The sequence below is a fragment of the Peromyscus californicus genome, unplaced genomic scaffold (assembly GCF_007827085.1).
Source record: "Peromyscus californicus insignis strain IS unplaced genomic scaffold, ASM782708v3 Scaffold_11__1_contigs__length_118956290, whole genome shotgun sequence".
NCBI classification, from domain to species: domain Eukaryota; kingdom Metazoa; phylum Chordata; class Mammalia; order Rodentia; family Cricetidae; genus Peromyscus; species Peromyscus californicus.
Window position 1 is genome coordinate 103,628,637 of NW_026294402.1, and position 23,265 is coordinate 103,651,901.

The 23,265-nt window shown below is 45.1% G+C and overlaps 1 protein-coding gene and 1 non-coding gene across 3 annotated transcripts; both read left to right on the forward strand.

Annotated features, from left to right (window-relative positions):
- Positions 1 to 1,267: 1,267 nt before the first annotated feature.
- Ip6k2 (inositol hexakisphosphate kinase 2) lies at positions 1,268 to 22,882 on the forward strand. 2 transcript variants are annotated; one of them, XM_052721331.1, is made up of 6 exons: positions 1,269 to 1,395; positions 12,559 to 12,891; positions 14,780 to 15,002; positions 15,749 to 15,924; positions 20,990 to 21,165; positions 22,099 to 22,882. In XM_052721331.1, the coding sequence occupies exons 2-6, from the start codon at positions 12,690 to 12,692 to the stop codon at positions 22,597 to 22,599; spliced, it is 1,278 nt and encodes a 425-aa protein (XP_052577291.1). In that variant the 5' UTR covers positions 1,269 to 1,395; positions 12,559 to 12,689; the 3' UTR covers positions 22,600 to 22,882. The 2 variants fall into 2 exon arrangements, with proteins under 2 accessions (XP_052577297.1, XP_052577291.1); XM_052721337.1 differs by lacking the exons at positions 14,780 to 15,002; positions 15,749 to 15,924; positions 20,990 to 21,165; positions 22,099 to 22,882 and adding an exon at positions 13,721 to 14,253 and having other exon boundaries at positions 1,268 to 1,395.
- On the forward strand, positions 18,225 to 18,305 carry Trnaa-agc (transfer RNA alanine (anticodon AGC)). The gene has a single exon. It is a non-coding gene; the product is annotated as a tRNA-Ala (tRNA).
- Positions 22,883 to 23,265: the final 383 nt, after the last annotated feature.

Consider the following 23,265-nt stretch of genomic DNA (forward strand, 5'->3'; position numbering starts at 1 on the left):
AAGCAAAACCATGAGTGTGGGTAAGTAGGTACAGACAGATGGAAAAATGTAAAAATGTATATCAGAGGAAACCTGGTGAGCATAGAGCCTTGACAGCCTACGAAAGGAGGTTCCAAGAAGAATCTGTTGATGATAGGAAATCTCTCTAAGTCCATCTCTAAGACAGCAGGGATTTAAAAAATATATATTTCCCTTTACTGTATTTCCTGCAGAGTATAGATACTTAAGAAACACTTGAGTTTAAAAACCGTGTGAGTCACACCTTTGCAAATGCCCAGGATGCAGGGTTGCAACACTGACCTCCTTTACAGAAAGGCTAGTGGGCAAGTAGGAGGTTCGTCCCACTGTCTGTGGTACCCATCACATCCCTTGCTTTTCCTAGCTACACTGACATTCGCTGAGGCCAGAGCCCTCCGGAATAACCCAGGCCCCAGGACAAAGGAGTCTTACGTACGTTCTATGCTTTGGAGGTTGGTAGACCTGTCTTCAGACCCACCAGTTTAGAGAGGACTTTCAATCCACTCCTTTTTTCTGCCACCTTATGGCTTTCATTTTGTCTACCTGTCCACTCATCTGTTCACCTGTCAAATAACGATTTTTAAAAATTATTAGTGTGTGTGTGTGTGTGTGTGTGTGTGTGTGTGTGTGTGTGTGTGTGTGTGTGGAGAGAGACAGAGAGAGAGAGAGAGAGAGAGAGAGAGAGAGCGCCTGTCACAATGCTCTTGCAGAGGTCAGAAAACCACCTTCGGGGAGTTGGTTCTCTCCTGAGTCCCAAAGATTGTACTCATCTCACTGCCTTCAACTTCCCGAGCCTTCTCACTGGCCCTCTACATAGCCTTTTATTTGTCCGTCGTCTGTAGTCATTCTTCTGTCCGCTCTGTATAGCTATCCCTTTAACTCAGCGACTATTCACATGCAGTTTTGTCCATCCATCTGCCAGGGTGACCAGCTTTGCAGCTGGTCACAGAATGAATACTGACTGGCCTTGACATTCCTGTATCCTCGGAGGCTTCCCAGTGCAGGGCAAACCAGGACTGCCTGTTCATCTATCCGTATCCTAGGCATCCTGCAATCGACCCATTGGCACGCAGCCCATCAGTTACTTCAACTGCGCCACAGACCGGCTGGCCAGCCTCCTCGCCAGGACAACGCTCCGCCTCCTGCCTTCACTTCCCCCTCCCCCCGCCCATTCCGGAAGCCCCCGAAGCGAATCCTGGCGCCCTAGCAACAGAGTCTTTCAGGCTGCCCAGTCCGCTTGCGCGGCTTCGGGTGCGAGCCAATCGTGAGGGGCGCCGGGAGCGAGGCTCGGGGGGCGGGGCTGAGCGCCGCCGCAGCCATTTTGGTGGGAGAGAAACAATAGGACGGAAGCGTCGCGGGACTGGGCTGTGGCCGCAGGTAACGCCCGCCCTGCCGGGCCCGTGGCCCGGTCGCCTCGGGGGTTTTAGGGAGGTTTTCGGTGCTGTTAGCGGACAGGCTTCCTGATCACTCGGGAGCTTTCCAGATTATTTGGCGGAGGGGTTCTCTAGCTGTCATTGTGGAGCGGTCTCGCTCTTTTTTGTGGAGTAAAAATTCCCCTACTTACGGGGGGCAACATGTCTTCTGGTCCTCGGGGAGGCCAGGGCTCCCCACGAGAGGAGGGCGGAATCTTCCCCCGCTTTGGAGAGGGTCCGCTGGGATTGGGGGGTAGGGGGCGACGACAGCGTCTTTCTCTGTGTTTGAAGCGCTCTCCCTGGGTCTTCCGGTGGCCAGGGTCTCTTGTTTCAAGGTCCCCTGGCCACGACCTCCCAGGTCATTGCGGATGGGGTCTCTGTCTTTGGATGAGGGGGTCAGCCCTGATCGTCAGGTACTGTTACCTGGGCCCGCAGACGTGCAGCCATTTTGGGTAATGAACGTCAGCCAGTCACCTCGCCTTTGATTGGGGGGCGGGGAGATCTGCGCGTCCAACCTTCCTGTCTTTTTTTTTTAAACATTAAACCGGATCAGAAGATGCCTTTTTTAATACTGATGTTTCTATCGCCAGTGGGATAGTTACTTCTTTCACATTTGATAACAAGACTGCAGCTGTCTTCCACATCCTTCTTAATGACTTGTTTCATTTTAGGATTTTAATTTCCCTCAAATATCAAGAAAGCTGTTACTAGCAGAGGAATGAGTGAAAAATGTAGGAACTAGTGAAATCTAGTGATCTTACATGCCAAAGGAAATAGAGCTAGTCATCGCTTGTAAATAAATATTTTGTTAGCAAAGTGTGCGTAGAGCAAGGACAAAATAATTTCGAATAGTTTTGAGAAAAAGTACTGAAGGGATCTGGAGGAAGTGGGAGGAGAACGAGAGGGGCCAGGGAGTGAGTAGGATCAAAATACCTCGTATACATGTTTGACATTGTCAAAGAATACATGTTTATCAAAATAAAAATACTCCAAAGGAAAAAATACTGAAAGTTTTGAAACATATTAAAAATGTTGCAGACTAGAGGACCTTGTTTACAGCAGTTTTGTTGAGTATTTAAAATGTTTGTTGTATTTGCATTTTTCCCGGGTTGACATTTTAAGAGAAGGAAGATGCTTATTTACTAAGTTGTTGCCATGGAGAGTGTATAATTGCAGGGGTTTGTTGTTTTAATTTCAGCCGCTGTCACAGATAGAAATATAAAATGAATACTTATATTTGACGTGAACAGATCATTTGATTGCCCCCTTAATTTTTTTTTTTTTTTTTTTTTTTTTGAGATCAAGTTGATTGAACTGTTGACTTATTCTGACAGGTTTACCTGCATTCTGTAAAATTCAAGTGCATAAGTAGGATTAGACCTGTTCTTATAATTGTAGAAACCAGTTTCTTATATATAATAGACTTCTTTTGTGCTTTGGAGTTTGCTAGGAGACAGGTTTTGGTCTATACAACCAAGTATCTGAACATTGGAATGTGCCAGGGGACATAATTGCTGACTGATGAAACTTAGTCTCCTTTACAGAGAGGGTCAAGGACTTCTGTGAGCCCTAGAGATGTCACTGGTATCTAGGCAACAAGGATGGGCTGGAGCCTTCCTAGGGCCAGCTTGTTAAGGTGAAAATTTTCCATTGTTGGCTCATAAAGAGGATGCACTGGGGAAGAATTTTCCCTTTAAGGGAAGAGTTGTTTTGTTTTTTTGTTGATTTGAGATAGGGTCTCTTTATGTATACCTGGCTGTCCTGGAACTCACTCTGTAGATCAGGCTGGCCTTGAACTCATAGATGCCCTTGCCTTCTGTGTACCAGAATTAGAGGCATTTGCCCCCACCTCGGGCAAGGGAAATTTATTTGTCATGGGATGATTATCTTACAAATTGGCCATATTTTTTTATGGTAGAAAATAATCAGAAAATTACTTTAGCATGATTACATTTTGAAGCATATTTTTATTTTTAAAATTATATTTTGTCTTTTTGTGTAATAAAAATAACAAGTAGTGTATGTTATGAAGTATATCGTGTTGGTAAGTAAATGTCCTTTTCCCAAAAAATTGAATTGAGAATTCATTAAAAAGTTTGAAGAAAAACATCATTTGCAGAGATAATGTATGTGGCTTTAATCTGTCATTCATCACCAGCTTCCAGCAGTCAGCTGATTTCAGCTAATTGTGGCTCACACCTGTCCTCCTGTCACTGGGAGGCTGAGGCAGTAGGTTGCCACAAGTTCCAAGACTAAACTACTCAGGCCTACTTTGAGAGACCAGTCTCAAAAACCAAAACCAAAAACTACTCCAAACCAAAACGCAGGTAACTGATCCTTACGTGTTGTATCCACACACCTCTTGGTGTCTCACATTGCATTTTATTTACTTAACTATTCATTTATTTGGTTTTTAAGAAGGCCTCGCCGGGCTGTGGTGACGCATGCCTTTAATCCCAGCAATCGGGAGGCAGAGGCAGTAGGATCTTTGTAAGTTCGAGGCCAGCCTGGTCTGCAAAGCGAGTTCCAGGAAAGGTGCAAAGCTACACAGAGAAACCCTGTCTTGAAAAACCAAAAAAAAAAAAAAAACAAAGGCCTCACATAATAACCTAGGTTGGCCTAGAATTTATGGTAATCCTCCTGCCTGAACCTCTAGATGCTTAATCAGATGCTGAGGGTATACCCATGAGCCACTTACAGTCAGTTTGCCTTATTTCTTCTGTGTGTTTCCTGTCCTGGAACTCACTCTGTAGACCAGACAGGCTGGCCTTGAACTCAAGAGATTTGCCTAACCTCTGCCTCCCAAGTACTGAGATTACAACTGTGAGCCTGGCTTTTTTCTTTCTTTCTTTTAAAATTTGGGTGTTTGGGTGTTTTGTCTGCATGTATGTGCACCAGACGAGGGCATGAGATCTCATGGGACTACAGTTATAAACTGCTGTAAGCTGCTGTGTGGGTGCTGGACACTGAACTCAGAACCTCTGGAAGAGTAGCCAGTGTGCTTACCACTAAGCCGTCTCTCCAGCCCCTTGCCTTTCTCTTTAAGGAAGGAGGAAAAGTAGAAGAAAGCTGGATTTTGAAGGACACATATCCAGAAATGTTTTTGTTGTTTCTTGTTTTGCTGTGATACTTTAGCCCCCAGAAATGTTATTTTGCTTATACATTTTTTTTTTTTTTTTTTGGTTTTTCAAGACAGGGTTTCTCTGTGTAACTTTACACCTTTCCTGAATCTCACTCTGTAGACCAGATTGGCCTCGAACTCACAGAGATCTGCCTGCCTCTGCCTCCTGAGTGCTGGGATTAAAGGTGTGCGCCACCACCGCCCAGCACTTATACATATTTTAGTGCGTATCTCTGAAGACAAAAAGTGCTGGATATGAGTGAATCCCAACACTCAAAAAGCTGATACAGGAGGATTACAAATTCTAGGCAGCCTGTGCTACAATGTCTCAAAACAGGGTTTGGGGGAGGGCTAGCCATGTAATCTACAGTACCATTACTCTGCTTAAAAACTTGTAATTCTTTATTTTTTAAAGTTCTAAAATTCATATACCCATCTGACGTTTTTACTAGTTGATATGTTAAAATCAGGATTCAAGATCTGCTCATAGCATTCTGATGAGGTGGCCCTTTTTTCCCCCCCGAAACAGGGTTTCTCTGTGTAGCTATGGCTGTCCTGGAACTTGCTCTAGACCAGACTGACCTCAAACTCACAGAGATCTGCCTGCCTCTGCCCCGAGTGCTCGGATCAAGGGTGTGCCACCACTGCCCTGGTGACTGAGGTGGCTCTTAGTCGATTCAGTTTATATGTGCTTGTTCTGTTTTTCTTGTGATTTGTTTATTGAAGCATCTGTGGTAGAATTTCTGGCGTTTGTTGATCATTCCTTGTGATTGAGACCTTTCGGCTGTGGTGAGTAGCTGGATTTAAAGTCGCTCTTATTAATCCTCTCTGTGAAGACATTGGGAAAGAACCGCCAAGGTGCATTGAGAGATGAACTCTGGCCGGCAGGGTTGCAGACCTGCAATCCCAGAGAGAACTGAAAGTTCAAGCACAGCCTAGGCAGTGTAGGGAGACCTCCATCTTTAAGACCTTTAAAATATATTATTATTGTGTATGTGCATGGTGTGTGTATGTGTGAGGGAGGGAGGGAGGAAGGAAGGACTCAGGGAGGTCAGAGGACCACTGAGATCCACCTGGCTCTGCCTCCCGAGTGCTGGGATTAAAGACGTACGCCACTACCGCTCGGCTCACTTTGGGTTCTTTTTTAATACTTAGAATAGAAATTCACAATTGATCAAATGAAAGAAAATATTTAGTGTTTATGTATCCATTAATCTTACCACTCATTTAAAAATGATCTAAAGCCAGATGTGGTGATAACAGTCCCATAATCTCAGCACTTGGGAGGCTGAGGCGGAAGGATTGCCTTGAGTTCAGGGCCAGCCTGTGTTATATAACAAGAATCTGTCTCAGAGACAAAGGGACAAAGAAAGGAAGAAAAGAAATTGCTGAATAAAACTTGTGTTTTAATGGAATAAAATGTGTTACGGACCAGAAAGCAGAACCCTGGCATCTTCATTTCATGGACAGGAATGTGTGCAGTTGGTTCCGGGCTGGATCTCATAGGGCAGGCTTTATGAGCGAACTCTCCCTTTCCACTGCTGACCCTATGGTACTTAGGCCTTTTCACTCTATCTTAGACCCCTCCATTTGTACTAGCCCAGAGTACCAGTCCTTGTCTTGAGCTTTGTATTGCTCTTCTAGCTGGGGCTGCTTTGGGGCCAATAGCCTTTCCAAACTCGAGTTGCACACACAAAAAACGTGATGCCTCATGGGCTGCAGGCACTTGTCTCGGCTCCCTTGGGAAATGCACAACTATTTCATCACCCTTCCCTGTTTCTTTTATGAGAGTAATAGAGACTGTTTTACAGTATAAAATGAACAATAGCTAACAATGTTTTCTCTAACTGTCCTTCCTACTCACATTTTAAGTTTTAATTTTTTATTTTATTTTTCAAAGTAAGTTGCTAGAGACAATAGTTTTCTAACATAGGTGAACAAAGAACTTTTGTTTTTGTTTTTTTTGAAACAGGGTCTCACCGTGTCACCATGGCTGGCCTAGAGCTTGCTGTGAGACCAGGCAGGATGAACTTAGAAAGATCTGCCTGCCATGCACCACCACACCCAGCATTTATTTTTTGAGATGGAGTCTAATTTAAGAGATCGTCGGTCGGCCTTTTGAGTGCCGGGACTACAGGCGTGTGCCCCTGCACTGCCCACCACCTAAATCCTTCTCTGCCCCGGCCTTGCATCTTACACAGATGGTTTTGCTAAGACTGCAGCTATGTTCACCTTAGATTAATCTAATTATATGCCTGCCAGTCTCCACTCTGGTGCCCATTTGTTTAGATGCACCTTTACACAGACATACATGAAGGCAAAAAAATGAATGTGCACGAAATACAAATTAATTTTTTTAAAAGTGTGCACCACCACTGCTTGGCTCTTAATATTGTTTATTTAGTTTTGGTTTTTTGAGACAAGATTTCTCTGTAACAGCTCTGGCTGTCCTGGAACTTGCTTTGTAGATCGGGCTGACCTTGAACTCACAGAGGTCCGCCTGCCTCTGCTTCCTGAGTGCTGGGATTAAAGGCATATGACCGAACTGCCCAGCTATTTTTTATTTATTAAGGATTTATTTTCTTTTTGTGTATTTGTGTCAGGGAAGAGAAAATAAAGCAGGGTGTGTGTCAGTCAGTTGAGTGTGGCTGAGACAGTGTGGCACTTTAAATAGAGTGGCTCAGGGACCTTAGATCACTTGATCCCACTTTGAGACCATCATGGGCAGCATAGTAGGACTGTGCTCACTCACGTTCTCTCAAGTCTCAGATGGGACCATGGAAGTAGTGACAAGGAGAATCAAAATGTATGACCCTTGCATAATGAGTTGAAAGCTGGATGTGGTGGCATGTATTTCTGATCCTGGCTAAGGTACTCTGGAGGATTGTGAGTTCCGAGCTAGCCTGGGCAACATCTTGACAAACACACCAATCTGAAAAAGAGAAAGGAGGGCAGGTGAAATGGCCCAGTGGTAAAGGCACTTGCTGCCAGTCCTGCCAACCTGAGCTCAGTACCTGGAGCTCAGCACTTACTGGAAGGAAAACACTGACTCCCAAAAGTGTCCTCTGACCTCCACACACACCCTGTACTGTGCCCACATGCACGTAATGAATGAATAGATGAATTAGTGAATCAATGGAATTTTAAAAAAAATTTAAGGAAAATGATTGGGGCTCAGAGATAGGTCCAGCCTGAACTACAAGGCAAATTCTGTCTGAAAAAGAGAAAAAGAAGGGAGGGAACAATTAAGGAAGGAAGGAAAGAAAAGAGATTGAACCAGGCGTTATCCACATGACTGTAATCCTAGTACTTGGGAGTCTGGGGTTGAGTTCAAAACCAGGCTGGGCTGTGTAGTTAGGCTGTCTCAAACAAAACCAAGATAGTAACCAGGCGGCCCTTGGTGTATGACTGAAGATGCTCAGAGTGGGGCAGTTTTAAGGCCATGATTTGATGAGTTCTTGGCATCTTTATCCCAGTCACATGCACTTCAAGCCACAGTGTAAAACACTATCAACCCTAAAAGTCTGTGGGGCCTCGGTCCACCCCGGCCTCCTCTTTGGCCTGTCGTGACTGGTCGTCTACTTTGTCACTGTGGTTTGGGTAGCTTTGTACTCCAGCACTGTAGGAGTTTCAGTGCTGGCCCTGCTTGTGAGATGTGCTGAGCGGATGTTAGCTGTTGCCCTCAGGGCCCAAGGTGGAGATTTCAGTGGAAAGGGTTGTTTTGTGCCATGAGGCTGTGGTTCCTTACACAGTCCCTGGTGACTCCCTGACCCTGGGGCTTTTCCTGAGGCCCAGTAAGTGGCTCCTGTGGATCCCATTTGTTGTCTCATTAGGTGAATTCTGGCCTAGTGAGCTAAGGGGGGGGGGGGGGGGGGGGGTTAGTCACAGGTGTTTAGCTTGCAGCACTAGGGAAGAAAACAAACAAAAACCATTAAGAAGGTTAAGGCACTGGCTCCTCCCCCGATCCTTACACTGATAGTTAATTGATCTTGAGGCGGCTGTGGGGAGCATTGTGTAGCCTGTGCTAGGATGGGTCATAGTCTGCTTTTACTTGCTGTAGTTTCATGGAAGCTGTGAGCCAGCGTGAAAAGCTAAACCAGCCGCTAAGTCTGAAGCCAGGGTTTTGTTTTGTAGGTCTTCTTGGTCTCTAGATTGCAAGAGCGTCACAGCAACCATTGCTAATCCAGGGCTCCTGAAAAAAAATGAACCTTAGTCTTTGAAGGTTTATAAATTACTGACAGCTGGCCACAGTGGCACATGTCTGTAATCACACAGCATTTCAGAGTCTGGGGCAGGAATATTGCTGAAACTTTAGGTTATATAGCAAGACTGTGCTTTATTAGGAAAAAAAAATTATTAACATCCTACTCAAACTGCACATGGAGCAGAGAGAGGTGTTTGGGGGCTTTTCTTCTGAGGTGTCTAGGGAGAAAGTTGATGGGCTTTGTAATGCTTGGGGGAAGTATAAGGATACTTAAAACAGAAGCACCTTTTTACTACTTCTAAATGTGAGACCTGGTGCACAATGTCATCATTCTTAAATTCGTGTTGCAAAGTTAAACATAATCGGAGCAGAAGAATTGCAGAACAATTATGTTGAATGTTTTATCCAAAAAAAAAAAAAAAAAAAGCTACTCATTACTAGTCTCTTGTTTGGTTACAACTGGAGAAACCGAGGTTTACTCAAAGCCTCATTTTACAGATTAGAAAATGATCCCCACAGGAAGAAGGGAACCAAGGATTGGAGTCTCTCCCCAAGCCATTGCGTACTACCATCTAATCAGTTTTCAAGTTCCCCCTCACAGTTGGGAGTTTTCTCTGTCATCAGATTTGGCTCAGGCAAGATTGAGCCTTATTTTTCCTACCTCTACCCAAGGTGATGATTTTCCTGGGAGCATCGCTGTGTATGAACTTCAAGGTGAATGCAGGCATGGTGGCATACACCTTTAAACCCAGCACTTGGGAAGCAGAGGCACTCGGATCTCTGTGAGTTCAAAGCCAGCCTGGTCTATAGAGCGAGTTTCAGGACAGCCAGGGCTATACAGTGAGACGCTGTCTCAAAAAAAAAAAAAAAAAAAAAAAAAGTTAGATGAAAAGGGAGTGTGGCAAAGCGGCTTAGACCTAGGAGGAGTTAGAGAGTCTTGCTGGGACTTTCAGTCTCTGTCCACACCATAGACCACACTGCACAGAAATGCTGTGGAACCATTTTAAATTTTTCATTGGAGGGGTAGATGAGAGAAATCTGAAAAGATAGTCTTCTTAGTTAAATGTATTTAAGGAGTAGTATGCAGTCTGTGTGTGTGTGTGTGTGTGTAAAACATGTCTGCATGTGTGTTTGTATCAGTGCATATGTGTGTCCAGGTGCAGGTCAGTCTCCAGGTGTTATTCCTCAGGAATTGTCCACATTGGTTTTTCACGGCAGGGCCTCTGGTCCTAGAACACATTGATAAGGCTAGGCTGTCTGGCCAATGAGCCCAAGAATCATCCTTGTCTCAGTTTCCCCAGCACTGGGATTACAAGCATGATTCACCATGACCATTGTTTTTGTAGGTTGTGGATTCTGGGAAATTGTACTCAAGTGCTCAGCTTGACTAAGTTACTACTCAAGTCCTTTTAGGGGGCTCTTTAAAAACTATTATTATTAGTGTGCGTGATACAAATTTGTATGGGCACAGATATGGAGTTCATCTGTGGAGTATGTTCTCTCCTCCCACCGTTAGATGGCTTCTTGGTACAAACTTGGGTCATTAGACTTGTGTGTTGGGCTTCTGCAGCCAGTGTTGAGCCATCTCTTTTTTGGAAAAAAAAAAGGTTTCAAGGGACTTGAAACTCTGTTTGGTTCAGACTGGTCTTGAATGTGTGGCAGTCCTTCTGCTCCAGCTTCCCAACTTGTGGGGCCTGCCTGCTGCCTAGCATTGCTCTCAGAGCAAAGGTAGTTTTGTATCTTGACAAAGACTTTGGATTTTGTTTCCAAGGCCTGGGCATTGGGGAGCATGTTGTACTCTGTTTAATAAGTATGGTCCTGACCCACGTGGTACTGGCAGGCTGACTATGAGTCATTAGCTTTCCTTAAGTGTTGCTTTCTCAGGAAGTCTTTTAGAGATGGGTGGTAGAGGCAGGTAGATGTCTGAGTTCAAGGCCAATCTGGCCTACAGAGCGAGTTCGAGGACAGCCAGGGCTATACACAGAGAAACCTTACCACCACCACCACCACCCCACAAACAAAAAAAAGAAACAGAAAGAACTGGAGTGCTGAAGCATAGCAGAGCCCCATCGTTTGAAAAGACGCTGCTGGAATGCTAGAATGAATGCATTCTTTTTCTTTGAGCCTATAACAGCTTGCCTCATGGGGAAGAGAACAGTGGCAGGGGTTAGACTTTGTTGCTGTAGCAAGCTCAAATTGTGTCAGAGAATTTGTGCATTCTTAAGTCCCATTGCCTGTGTAATTTTGGGACCTTTCTCAGGATATATGTCCTGAGGGGCCTGTGGTGGTGATAAGAAAGAAGGTAATGTCAGGTGAGAGATCAGGGCCCTTGGGTCTCTGTTTACATGTAGGAAAGCTTATGGATTTGTCATTGTTGAGTCCACAGGTAGGCTCTCTCTGAAAGGAAGAAATGAACACCAGCAAACAACAGAAAAGAGAAAACATCGACACCAACTTAACCTCTCCAGAAAGATGATACTCATGTAGAAATATAAATTTTGGATGAGAGCACTCTCATGAGACAAGCTAATGTCTCTGTGAATAGTGGAAATACAGGTACTGGCAGGAGTACCTGAGACCTTAGGTCCCAGAGGCAGTTGTGTTGGAACGTCTGCCAGTAGCAGTCTAGGCTGCACTGGGAGCTGTGGCTCTCTGTCTGGACGCTAGCTCAGATGTTTCCTAACCTCCCCACATTCATTTGTAAGAGGGTAGTGTCTGTCTCATAGAAAGTATGGTGAGGGCCAAGTAAGAAGTCCACTAGCAAGCCTGCATCATAGTAGTTGTCTTAACCATGGTGAAGAACAGTGTGCACACCTACAGCAGGCTTTTCCTCTTCACTCCCATTTCCTGGGGAAGTCCTGGAAACAAGTTCTCTACCAGTAAGGGCCCCAGCAGTCACTGAAAGGTGGTGTAGTAGAGCCAGGTGAGGATGCCTGCACCTGTAAGTTACAGTTGGGAAACAGAACCAGCTTGACCCGCCCTCAAACAGTTAACTGAGTACACACGGTGTGTGCCTGCTGATAGGATCCCGGTTGGTGGCTGTGGGTGCCCAATCAGATCTGAGGACCAGGCTGTGTGGTGGATGAGAGACCCAACTGCTCCAGGAGTGAGCACAACTTGAGTTTAAAGGTGTGCCTCAGCTTTTGGTGATCAGGATAGAACTGATAAAAATAGTTGGTGACCTAGAACACCGTGTATCTTTTTAAATGGAGTTAGCCAGCTTCAATCAGTTGTTTTTAGATACAGACGTTAATCATTAAAGCGGGTTCAGAGCTCCATTGCTAATAAGGTTAATGGGGCTTGGCTTTGGCTTTCAGCAAGGGGCAATGTTTGTGGACACCTTGAAGGAATAGATCTTATTAAACAATGCGTAAGTCGGTTTTCCCTGTATTTAAATCCATTTTATAAAAATATAATTAGCAGAGTAACTTAGGCACCACTTACCTTTAAGTGTGACAACCTTAATTAGAAAATGGTAAGGTTTTATGTGAATACTCCGTTGGAAACTGCTTTTACGCCATCGTGGCTTTGTGTTTTGCCTGCTGTAGTGATTTTCTAATGCTGTGGTGGCCAGGTTTGGCGGTTTAGGGGCCCCTGGAGCCCAGTCTTTGATTGTCAGTATCTGCCCCGCCCCTACTCCCCCCCCCCCCCTCCAATGTTTGTCTCTTCTGGAAAGAGGCGGGGCAGGGGTAGGCAGTGTGGGCGGAGCCCTGTGTGAGCGCCTGCTGTTTGTCTTCCTGACTGAAAGGCGGTTCCCAGGCTACTTCTAAACCTCATGTCATCACTGTGTTTGCTTCCGCCAGAGTATCCTGGCCTGTACAGACCTACGAGCAGAGAGCAGACAGACAGACGTAAGGACAGACAGTAAACGGAGGACGCGCTGGCCGCTGGACCCCGCTGCCTCCCCTTTCTCCCTGCTGCCTGTGTCCAGAGGATGAGCCCAGCCTTCAGGACCATGGACGTGGAGCCCCGCACCAAGGGCGTCCTGCTGGAGCCCTTTGTCCACCAGGTTGGGGGGCACTCGTGCGTTCTCCGATTCAACGAGACAACCCTGTGCAAACCTCTGGTTCCGAGGGAGCATCAGTTCTACGAGACCCTCCCAGCTGAGATGCGCAAATTCACTCCCCAGTACAAAGGTGAGCCCCCAGCTGCCAGAGGGGTGGCCAGGCTGGTGAGATGCAAGGGACTGTGGCAGTGGAAGGCCCTGGCAGCAGTCCTGGGAGCCCTCCCTCCCTCCCATTTACCCTTTTGTTTCCCTTCTCCTCCTCTTCCTGGCCCTCAGCCCAGCACCTCACACCCTCAGTTTTCAAGCCCTGGTAAGATTGCTCAATTGTTTTGTTTTCTGGATTTGCTTTGAGTTTATTTTTGGTGGAAGTATAGTTGTTTTTTATGTTCAGGTGTCTCTTGCTCAAGGTAACCCATAGTCCCCATGTGGGGACAGTTCTGAAGACTTTAGGAGGATTTTACCCAGAGTTCTTGCTGCCTGCTTTTTGTCCTCCAGGAAACCAGAAGCCCTGGTGATTAGGTAGGCTGGGAACAGGGTTGAGTCAGATGGAATGCAGGAGTGGGAGGATTGTGCTGATTAGCTCAAGTCCTTTGCTATTTCGGAATGTCCCCAGAATTGCTGTGTGAAGGCAACCCTTTGATTCACGTGTAGTGACTTTTTTCTCTCTTTTTATACTGATACATTTCAAGGGAACGTCAACCACCAGCATGGTGTGGTCTTTCCTGGGGAGGAGGGGGAACCTTTTGTAAATCAGAAGAGAACTTATTAAGAAATTAATTTTAAATGTGTATTACCAGGTATAAAAAAGGCTATAACAACTTAGATTCTCTTGGGACAATTAAAACATTGTTCTTTAAAGACAGGACAGACTGGGTTAATTCTCTCTACTTGGAAATGCATGTGGTGGGACTGGGGGAGTTGGGGACCCTCACTTGGTCCTTTTCTGTTATTTTTTCCAGGACAAAGCCAAAGTTCCCTTGTTAGCTGGCCACCCCTGCCCCGTTTTTATCCCTTTGGTCCTTCCTTATGCCCACAGGGAAGTGTGGTCCCCTGACACCCCCCTCCCGCTCCTCTGCGCCCAGAGCTGGGGGCCACCTCAGAAGTGTCATCTCTCTCTGAGCACGCATTTCCCTGCAGCAAGCAAGCGGGCGGGCAGCAAGGACTGAGCAGATTGAGTGATCGTGGGGCAGAGAGGCCTAGGAGGTGTTCAGCCAGTCGGCTGTAAGGCGCTCGTCGGCACTGCTGAAATGCTCCCACCTGGCAGCCCCTTCCTCAGAGACTGTCTAATTACACATGGCAGGTCCTAGAGACTCAAAGGGGAGAGCTGCTTTCAAGGCTACCATGTGTCTGTGTTCCCGCCCCTCATCTGCTGTGTTCATTTTGTTCTTTTGTGACACAGAACTACAAAAACCAATAAAAGCATAACTAAGAAGGGCAAAGGCTTGGCTCACCCACCCATGTAGGGTGCTAGAGAAGCCTTGGCCAGGGTGTCTGTGCTGTGTGGTTTGTTTGCTGCTTTCCTTTGCTTTGCTTACCCAGTCTTCCCCACCCTTTGGTGCTTCCACCTGGAGGCACACCTGTGTTCCCTGCACTCAGGCTCTGCTTTAAAGCAAGCCTCCAGGCTGTCGGAGTTTCTGTTTAGGGCATAAAAATTCTCATAAGATACATAGAGCAATGTTTTTGTGTCTCTCTGAGGATTAGAAGAGTTACATAAAAATTAATAAACATTTTCAATGATGGAAAAATGTGTCTTGTAATTCTTTGGCCCTGCCTTCCCTTGTTGAGTGCATTAGAGAGGAAGTCTCTCGGCCATGTTTGCTCCCTAATTGCTTGTCTTGTATGGTGTCACTTTTTTCTAGCTGTTTTGATATTTGTTAGGTTTGCAGATGAGTTTGGGGCCTCTGGCAACATAGAGACTAAGGAACAGGGTAAGAAACAAAACAATGTTACAATCATGTTATCTAGAATGCTTTTTTCTGTGGAAATAAAAGTCCCTTCTGCTCCTCACCCCCTTTCAGGTGTGGTGTCAGTGCGCTTTGAAGAAGATGAAGACAGGAACTTGTGTTTAATAGCATATCCATTAAAGGGGGACCATGGCACTGTGGACATTGTAGACAATTCAGACTGTGAACCAAAAAGTAAGCTGCTAAGATGGACAAACAAAAAACATCATGTCATAGAAACAGAAAAGAGTCCCAAGGATTGGGTGCGCCAGCACCGGAAAGAGGAAAAGATAAAGAGGTGGGTAAAAACTGAGTGCAAGTGTTGGGGCTTGGTTAGAGTCTGGTGCCTTGAAGCCAAGAACTCATAGTGAACCTGTCGGTGACTTGCCGCTGGTTCCACATGTCTGCTGTCTCTGATTGGCTCTGGGTTAGATCATGCCATTTTGCATAAACAGCTGAAGTGGCAGCTATTAAAAAGATTGACTCATTCCTTCCACAATTGCTTTGTCCCTGGCCACAGGCAGACTGGAGCCATTGCTTCACCTCAGGCTTTGCCAATGGTGGGGGCTAAAATGATCAATTAGTCTCTGCAAAAGGGAGGACCCATGTGGGCAGGACTTATAAAAGTATAAAATAAAAATGTGAAGTATGTGTAATGTGGTTAAGTAGATTAACTGATTCCAATACAGTTTCTCTTTCCCCCGGTCTCTGGAATCAGGAGACCCTGTGTACCAGAGGCCAGGAGTCATGTTGCCTGGAAAGGGGGAATGAAGACTGCCTGCCTCATAAGTTGGGGAGAAAAGGCCATGGTTACATCTTGCTATAGAAAATAGTGGTGGGCTGCTCCCTTTTAAAATTTTTAATCAACTTTCTACAAGTAGCTACATGATAAAATGCACCAATTTAAATATTTAATGAGTATGAGTAGACTATATATACTGTAATGACATCAAATAAATATTCATCACTCTAGAAAACTGCTTCATTATTCATATTTAATTTTGATAATACATTATGATTTATTGAATTTTTATTTCTTTACAGTCATAAGTTAGAAGAAGAATTTGAGTGGCTAAAGAAATCTGAAGTCTTATACTACAGTGTAGAAAAAAAGGGAAATATAAGTTCCCAGCTTAAACACTACAACCCTTGGAGCATGAAGTGTCATCAACAACAGTTACAGAGAATGAAGGAGAACGCAAAGCATCGAAACCAGTACAGTATCCTTTGTCGTCAGGCTTTTCTGCCTTGGAAGGAGGGCCTGACAAGGTAGCTTGGGGACTTGGTTGGTTTATGATAGCAGGGTCTCTGTAGAGCCCAGCTGGACTAGAAGACTCTTCTGATCACTGGGATTACTGGTGTCTGCCACTACACCTGCCTGAAGTGTTCTCTTTTGGGGTGTGTGTGTGTGTGTGTGTGTGTTCGCGTGCGCGTGCAAAAAGCGCGCGCAAACGTACCACAGCATATGTGAGGTCAGATGACAACTTGCAGGAGTTGTCATTTCTCTCCTTCCACCAAGCAGGTTCTGAAGATTGAACTCACAGAGCCATCTAATGGGCCTTGTTTGGTTTTGTATTAGAATGGCTAATTTCCATTATTAGAGTTGTGCCTAATCACACAAACCCTGTGTGATAACTGGGTGACTATCTACTCCCTTACGAATAGAACCCGGTCTCAGAGTTCAGTGAGAACAACGGGTCTCTGAGAGCCTCATGAAGAAGCTGTCTTGTTTAGCCTAGGTGGCCAAGAGTGTGGCCCTGTTTTCAGACTCCTGCAGAATGTCTCACAGATTTTAACCTGCACCAGCTGAGGAGAATGATGGGGACTAGTACTGGAATCTGGTTCCCCTCTGTCATACAAAACTGTGCACAAGGAAAGTACCAGGTCCTTTTTGTCTTTCCACTAAACTGTCATTCACTGGCCTTAGATTGTTTGTTTGTTTTTTGCAGTTCTGGGAATCCAACCCAGGGTTAGATTTGGCCAAGGTTGGGGACATACACAGTGTGTCTAGAGGTCGGGGAACAGTTTGCAGGAAGGAGTCTGTTCTCTCCCTCACATGGGTCACCCACTGAACCACCTCACTGCCCACCCCCAGGTCTCTCTTTTTTTTTTTTTTAAATCTTATGGATTGAAATTCCTGAGAGTTTTTTTTAACCTTTAAAAATGAAATTTCTAAGTACTTGTTGCTCAGAATTGGACATTAACCTACTTGAGTCAGTGTCCTGTCATAACTATCTGCATGTACCCAGTGCCCCACAACTGACATTTTTTTAATTATTTTTTGAGATTATTACATCATTTCCCCCTTCCCTTTCCTCCCTCCAAACCCTCTCATATACCCCTCCTTGCTCTCTTTCAAATTCATGGCCTGTTTTTTTTGCATATATGTATAATATATATATATATATAATATATATATTTCTAAATATAACCTGCTATATGTATGTTTTCAGGGCTAACCATTTGGTATTGGACAACCAATTGGTGTGCTCTTCCCTGGGGAAGACTTTCTCCCACTCTCAGCTTTCCTTAGTTGCCTGTAGTTCTTTGTGGAGCATTGAGGCCTTGTGGGCTTTCCCTTGTCCACTTTAATATGTCCAGGGTTGTTGTCCTTGTTGAGCTCACGTTTGACAGTCATGTTGGTGAGACTTTATGGGTGTGGCTTCTCATACTCCTGGGAGACAATCTCACACCGAAATCCCTGATCCTCAGGCTCTTAAGCTCTTCCTCATCTGCAGTGTTCCCTGAGACCGAGGGGCAGGAGTTGTTTGTAAATGTATCCAGGGACTGGGCTCCACAACTCTGCATTTTGATAGGTTGTAGTTTTCAAAGAGAAGCTTCCTGGATGAGTAAGGGCTACAGTTACCAGACCAAGCCCTGGAGAAGGTGGCAACTGACTTCTCTTTTCTTTTTAGGTACTGGGCCTTGTGCAGGCTAAACAAACCTCCTTACCACTGAGTTAATTTAGGTCACCTATCCTTGTTTAAACAGTTTTGTGTTTTTCCCTGATTTTGATTCTGAAACAAGTCTGAGATACATCATTTAATCTGTTTATATCTTATCATGTATCCATAAAAGGAAAAAATCCTTTAGCACAAGGACCAGTTTGATTCCCAGCATCCGCGTAACAACAGCTGCACACACCTGTGATCCCAGCAGTGGGAGGGAGAAACAGGAGGATCCCTGGAGCTCATTAACCAGCCACTCTAGCTGAGTCGTTAAAGTACCCTGTCTCAGACAGAAAAAATGTGGCAAGTGATTGAGAAGGACAACAGGGTCAGCTTCTCTCCACATGTGCATGCAGGAACATCTGCATACATCCACAAAATACTTTTTAAAAGATTTATTTATTTATTGTGTACACAGGCCAGAAAAGGGCACCAGATCTCATTACAGGTGATTGTGAGCCACCATGTGGTTGCTGGGAATTGAACTCAGGACCTCTGGAAAAGCAGTCGGTGCTCTTAACCACTGAGCCATCTCTCCAGCCCCCACAAAATATTTTTTAAGATAAGGATGTTTTGGGGTTGGGGATTTAGCTCAGTGGTAGAGCGCTTGCCTAGCGAGCACAAGGCCCTGGGTTCGATCCTCAGCTCCAAAAAAAAAAAAAAAAAAAAAAGATAAGGGTGTTTTAAAACAATACCATTGTACTTCTCAAAAATAGACAATAATTCTTGTCTATAAAATCCTGTTTCGCTGGATTTGGTAGCCCACACCTTTAATCCCAGCACTTGGGAGACAGAGGCAGGTAGATCTCTAAGTTTGAGGCCAGCCTGGTCTACAGAGTAAGTTCCAGGACAGCCAGAGCTATACAGAGAAACTCTGTCTACAAAAAACAAACAGAAAAAAGAAAATATCTATTTCATGTTCTTATTTTCCGAATTGTCTCACTAAATGTGTTTTTATTGTTGGTCTGTTTGAGGGAAGGTCTGTATAAAGGTCATGTATAACTTTGTATCGAAGTGTTTGGGACTTTTAAAATATTACTCCCATTTTGTTTTTTTTTTCTTCTTGGGAGATTTCTTGTCAGAACAAATAAATAAGGATCAGCGCTAGGGAGATGTCTCTGGTTTAGATAGGACTTGTTCTGCAAGCATGAAGACCAGGGTTTGAATCCCAATACCCACAGAAGATCTAAGCATGACAGCTTCGGTCTGTAACCCCATTGATGTAGGACAGAGACAGGAAGACCTCTGGAACTTGCTGGTCAGCTGGTCTAGCCAGATGGTAAACTTCAGGTTCAGTGAAGAAACCTGTCTCAAAATAGGTTTGGGAAGTGATAGAGCAAGGTACCAATATCTGGATTTCTTCTGCACTAATACATGCATGTGCACACTAGAAAGAACATGGAGTTTCCCGTGATCTGGATTTTACTTAGTACATCCCTTTGGTATCTTTTTCATATGACCCTCTCCTCTCTTTCCAGTAAGTTGATAATTGGATCTAAAGGCTTGATCAGATGCAGGTTCCGTTCTCCAGGGGCTACGAGCACAAATCCTTGAGAAATGGTATTGTCCATTGGGAAACATGGTATTTAGCTTTATTTCTCAGTCATCATTGTTTTAGGGCCACCTTTTTCATTAGATGATTTCCTAATTTTGTTAGTCATTAGCTGGAATTTTACAAAGACTAATCTTGAGGTGCAGTTGGAAAGATATTAAATGCTCATTTTGCTTTATTTACTAGATGTTTGGAATAATGAATAAGTGGATCCTAATCCTCCAGAGGTGTCCATCATAGTGTGATTTTAGCATCATCTTGAATGCATGAGTTAAGCATATTGGATGTATTTTCATCAGTTGAAGGATGTTTTAGGCTTTGTGGTACCAGGGATCAAGCCCAGGGCCTTGTGAATTCTAGGCAAGCGCTTTCTCACTGAGCCAGATCTCCACGCCCTACAGCTGTTCTCTTGACTGATAACCTAAATAGCCCGAGTTTTAATTGTTGTCTTCCTTTCTGATTTGGAAAAGATAGTCTAGGAGATGACCATGTATATTTCTTGTCCTGGATGTTAGCTTAAACCTTTTTGTTTGTTTTGAAACCATTTCTCTATGTATCCCTGGCTGTCCTAGTACTCCAGAAGTGAGTAAAGGACTACATAGTGAATATTTCAGGTTTTGTGGGCCATACAATCTATTGTCACAATTCTGCCACTGTAGCAACATCCATAGATGTTAGTATAAGTGAATTAGTGTGGCTATGTTTTATTAAACATTGAAATTTATTGTAACCAAACCTCTTCTTTTAAAGATATCTTTGTGTATGGTATGTGTACTTGTTTGTGTATGAGGGTAAGCATATGCCGGGCACGCATGTGAGGACTGGAGAGCGTCCTCGGGTGTCCTCACCTTCTACCGTATTTGAGGCAGTGCTCATTAGCACGTCTCTGTCTCTTCCCCAGGCTCTTCAGTCCTAGAACTTCGGGAAGTTGTTCTGTCATCACCCCACCTCCCACCTTAGGAATGGTGGGTTGTAGACATATGCAGCCAGATCAGTTTTCACAGGGGTTCTGGGGGCCACACATAGCTCATGAGAATTGCATGACAAACGAGCCTTTTTCCCAGCCTTGACCATCTTTTCCCTAGGTCATAACATGCTGTATATTTTGATATGATTTGATATTTTGATAAAGTATTGTATTAAAAAATGTAAAACCTAGGGGTTAGGGTTGCCTAGCAAGTGTAAGGCCCTTCGGTCCTCAGCTCTGAGGGGAAGAAAAAAAAAAAAAGGTAAAACCTAGCCGGGTAGTGGTAGCACACGCCTTTAATCCCAGCACTTGGGAGAGTTCGAGGCCAGCCTGGTCTACAAAGTGAGTTCCAGGACAGCCAGGACTGTTACACAGGGAAACCCTGTCTTGGAAAAAAAGAAAAAGTAAAACCTGAGCTAGAAAGATGGCTCAGTGATTAAAAGCTCACAGACCACTAATTGAATTCCCAGCATCCAGCTCAGGTGGCTCATTACCACTTGTAACTCCCAGCTCTGGGAATCTGTGTCACCCTCTTTTGGTGTGTACTCACATGCACAGTCCAGTACAGGCACACAGAGATGCACAGACTTGGTATATGTGTCTCTGGCTGGGGGCCCTATGTGTAGAGTCTAGACACTGGCTATTGTTATTTATGGTAGTTCCCTGGCAAGTCAAGGGTACCCCTGAGATCTCTCCTCAGCTCTGACCTCCCTCTGTGGAAGAGAGTATAGCTAATGAATGGAGTGTCTGTGAGCTTAGGCATCTTTTGTCATTATGTGCAGACACTTCCTTCTGGGGTATTGTCCTTAACTACTCAGAATTTATCTTACTGGAGAACCTAACTTCCCGCTACGAGGTGCCTTGTGTCCTGGACCTCAAGATGGGCACACGCCAGCATGGCGATGATGCTTCGGAGGAGAAAGCAGCCAACCAGATCCGAAAGTGTCAGCAGAGCACATCTGCAGTCATTGGTGTGCGTGTGTGTGGCATGCAGGTGAGGAGAGTGCTCATACTAAACAAGGGCTATTAGGGTATCCAATGGCTGTCACTTCACTGTGGCGTAGAACTCTGAAATGCTCTGAAGAGTTCCAAAGAGTTCTCCTTTGGAAATTTAAAACTCCTCCTACTCAGTTTTTTCTACTTTCCTTTAATAAATACATCCATTCTGATTTATTTAAAGTAACAACAAACAGATTCGGTAGGGATACATCTCAGCTGGTAGAATGTGCACCTAACACATACGAGGCTGTGGGTTTAGTACCCAGTACCAAAAACAAAGCAGATTTGAGTGAACTTAAGATACAGCTCGCCGGGCGGTGGTGGCGCACGCCTTTAATCCCAGCACTCGGGAGGCAGAGCCAGGCGGATCTCTTTGAGTTCGAGGCCAGCCTGGTCTACCAAGTGAGTTCCAGGAAAGGCGCAAAGCTACTCAGAGAAACCCTGTCTCGAAAAAAAAAAAAAAAAAAAAAAGATACAGCTCAATGGTAGAGTGTTTGCCTTGCATACACAAGGCCCTGGATTTGATCTCCAGCATAGACACACATACACACAGTTTGTTTTTTTTCTTTTTAAATCTAGATTTGGTCTTACCTGAGTCTATTGCTTTCTGGTTAAAAAAGAAAGTATGTATTCCTAGTTGAGCCCTCTGAGACTAGTCTGGCTGGCTGAGTCCATATGTATGTGTCCATATACTAGAATGCAAAGTTAAGCCATCTCTGTTGAGATCTAGTTGCAGAATAGGGGCCTTGAATACAGTGACTGAACCTAGGTGACAGGGCATATTCTGGGTGGGTGCCGAGCAAAGACAGGCCCTCCTGTGTGACTGATGTACTCAGGTACAAGATCTCATCAGTCATATCACCCTCATTCACTCAGTGTCGAAGTCTTGAAATGCCTTTTGACCCTGACTTGCTGATCTCTCCCACAGGTGTACCAGGCAGGCACTGGGCAGCTCATGTTCATGAACAAGTACCATGGGCGGAAGCTTTCGGTGCAGGGCTTCAAGGAGGCACTTTTCCAGTTCTTCCACAATGGGCGGTACCTTCGCCGTGAGCTCCTGGGCCCTGTTCTCAAGAAGCTAACTGAGCTCAAGGCTGTGTTGGAACGACAGGAATCCTACCGCTTCTATTCAAGTTCCCTACTGGTCATTTACGATGGTAAAGAGTGGCCAGAAGTGACCCTGGACTCAGATGCTGAGGACTTGGAAGACCTTTCTGAAGAGTCAGCTGATGAGTCTGCCGGTGCCTATGCCTACAAACCCATTGGTGCCAGCTCAGTTGATGTGCGCATGATCGACTTCGCACATACCACCTGCAGGCTGTATGGCGAGGACAGTGTGGTACATGAGGGCCAGGATGCTGGCTATATCTTTGGGCTCCAGAGCCTGATAGACATTGTCACAGAGATAAGTGAGGAGAGTGGGGAGTGAGCTTGCTAGCTATTCCAGTACCTGAGAGACTCTCTGTGTCCCCCCCTACAGCTGTGCTGTCGGGGAGGAGGCCAGTATGGCCAGGTGGTGGCCTCTGCAGCCTGGAGCTGATAGACGGTGGCCTCTGTGCCCCCCCCCCCACCCCAGCCTGAGCCAGCCCCAGCCGTGCTCAGAGTCTTTTATTTATTTTAACTATTTCTTCAACATTCCACATTTGATGATGCAGATACCTCTTTCTTCCCTGAGTGTAAATGTTCTAATACAGACCTTTTTGTTTATTGTATACAGTGATGCTGTCATTCTTTCTAAGCATGCATACTCCCTCCCCATCTGCAGAAGCTTCATGTGTTGTGACCTCCCAGTCCCTGTACCCACTCTGTAGATTGCATTGAAGCTTCACAATGGCTTGGCTTTGTCTAGAGTGTCCCAGTTTAGCACCTTGCAATCACCAAAACCAGTTATACTTACTTAGGTCACTGTGGTTTATGCTGGCTGGGTCTCTACCACCCTTGTACAAAAAATACAATTGGCATAGGTTTTCCCACGGTCCCACACAGCTTAAGAAGTTGGACAACAGGCGCTTCAATACTTGGGTCCTTGATTTCTGTGTTGGCAGCAAGTAATTAATTGGCTGGACATAGTAATCTCAGATACCCTGGACCCCAT

Coding starts and splice junctions, on each gene's coding strand:
- Ip6k2 (XM_052721331.1), top strand. CDS start 12,690: ATGAGCCCAGCCTTCAGGACCATGGACGTGGAGCCCCGCACCAAGGGC. Junction 15,003..15,748: donor AAAGAGGAAAAGATAAAGAG/GTGGGTAAAAAC, acceptor ATTTCTTTACAG/TCATAAGTTAGAAGAAGAAT. Junction 21,166..22,098: donor TGCGTGTGTGTGGCATGCAG/GTGAGGAGAGTG, acceptor TCTCTCCCACAG/GTGTACCAGGCAGGCACTGG.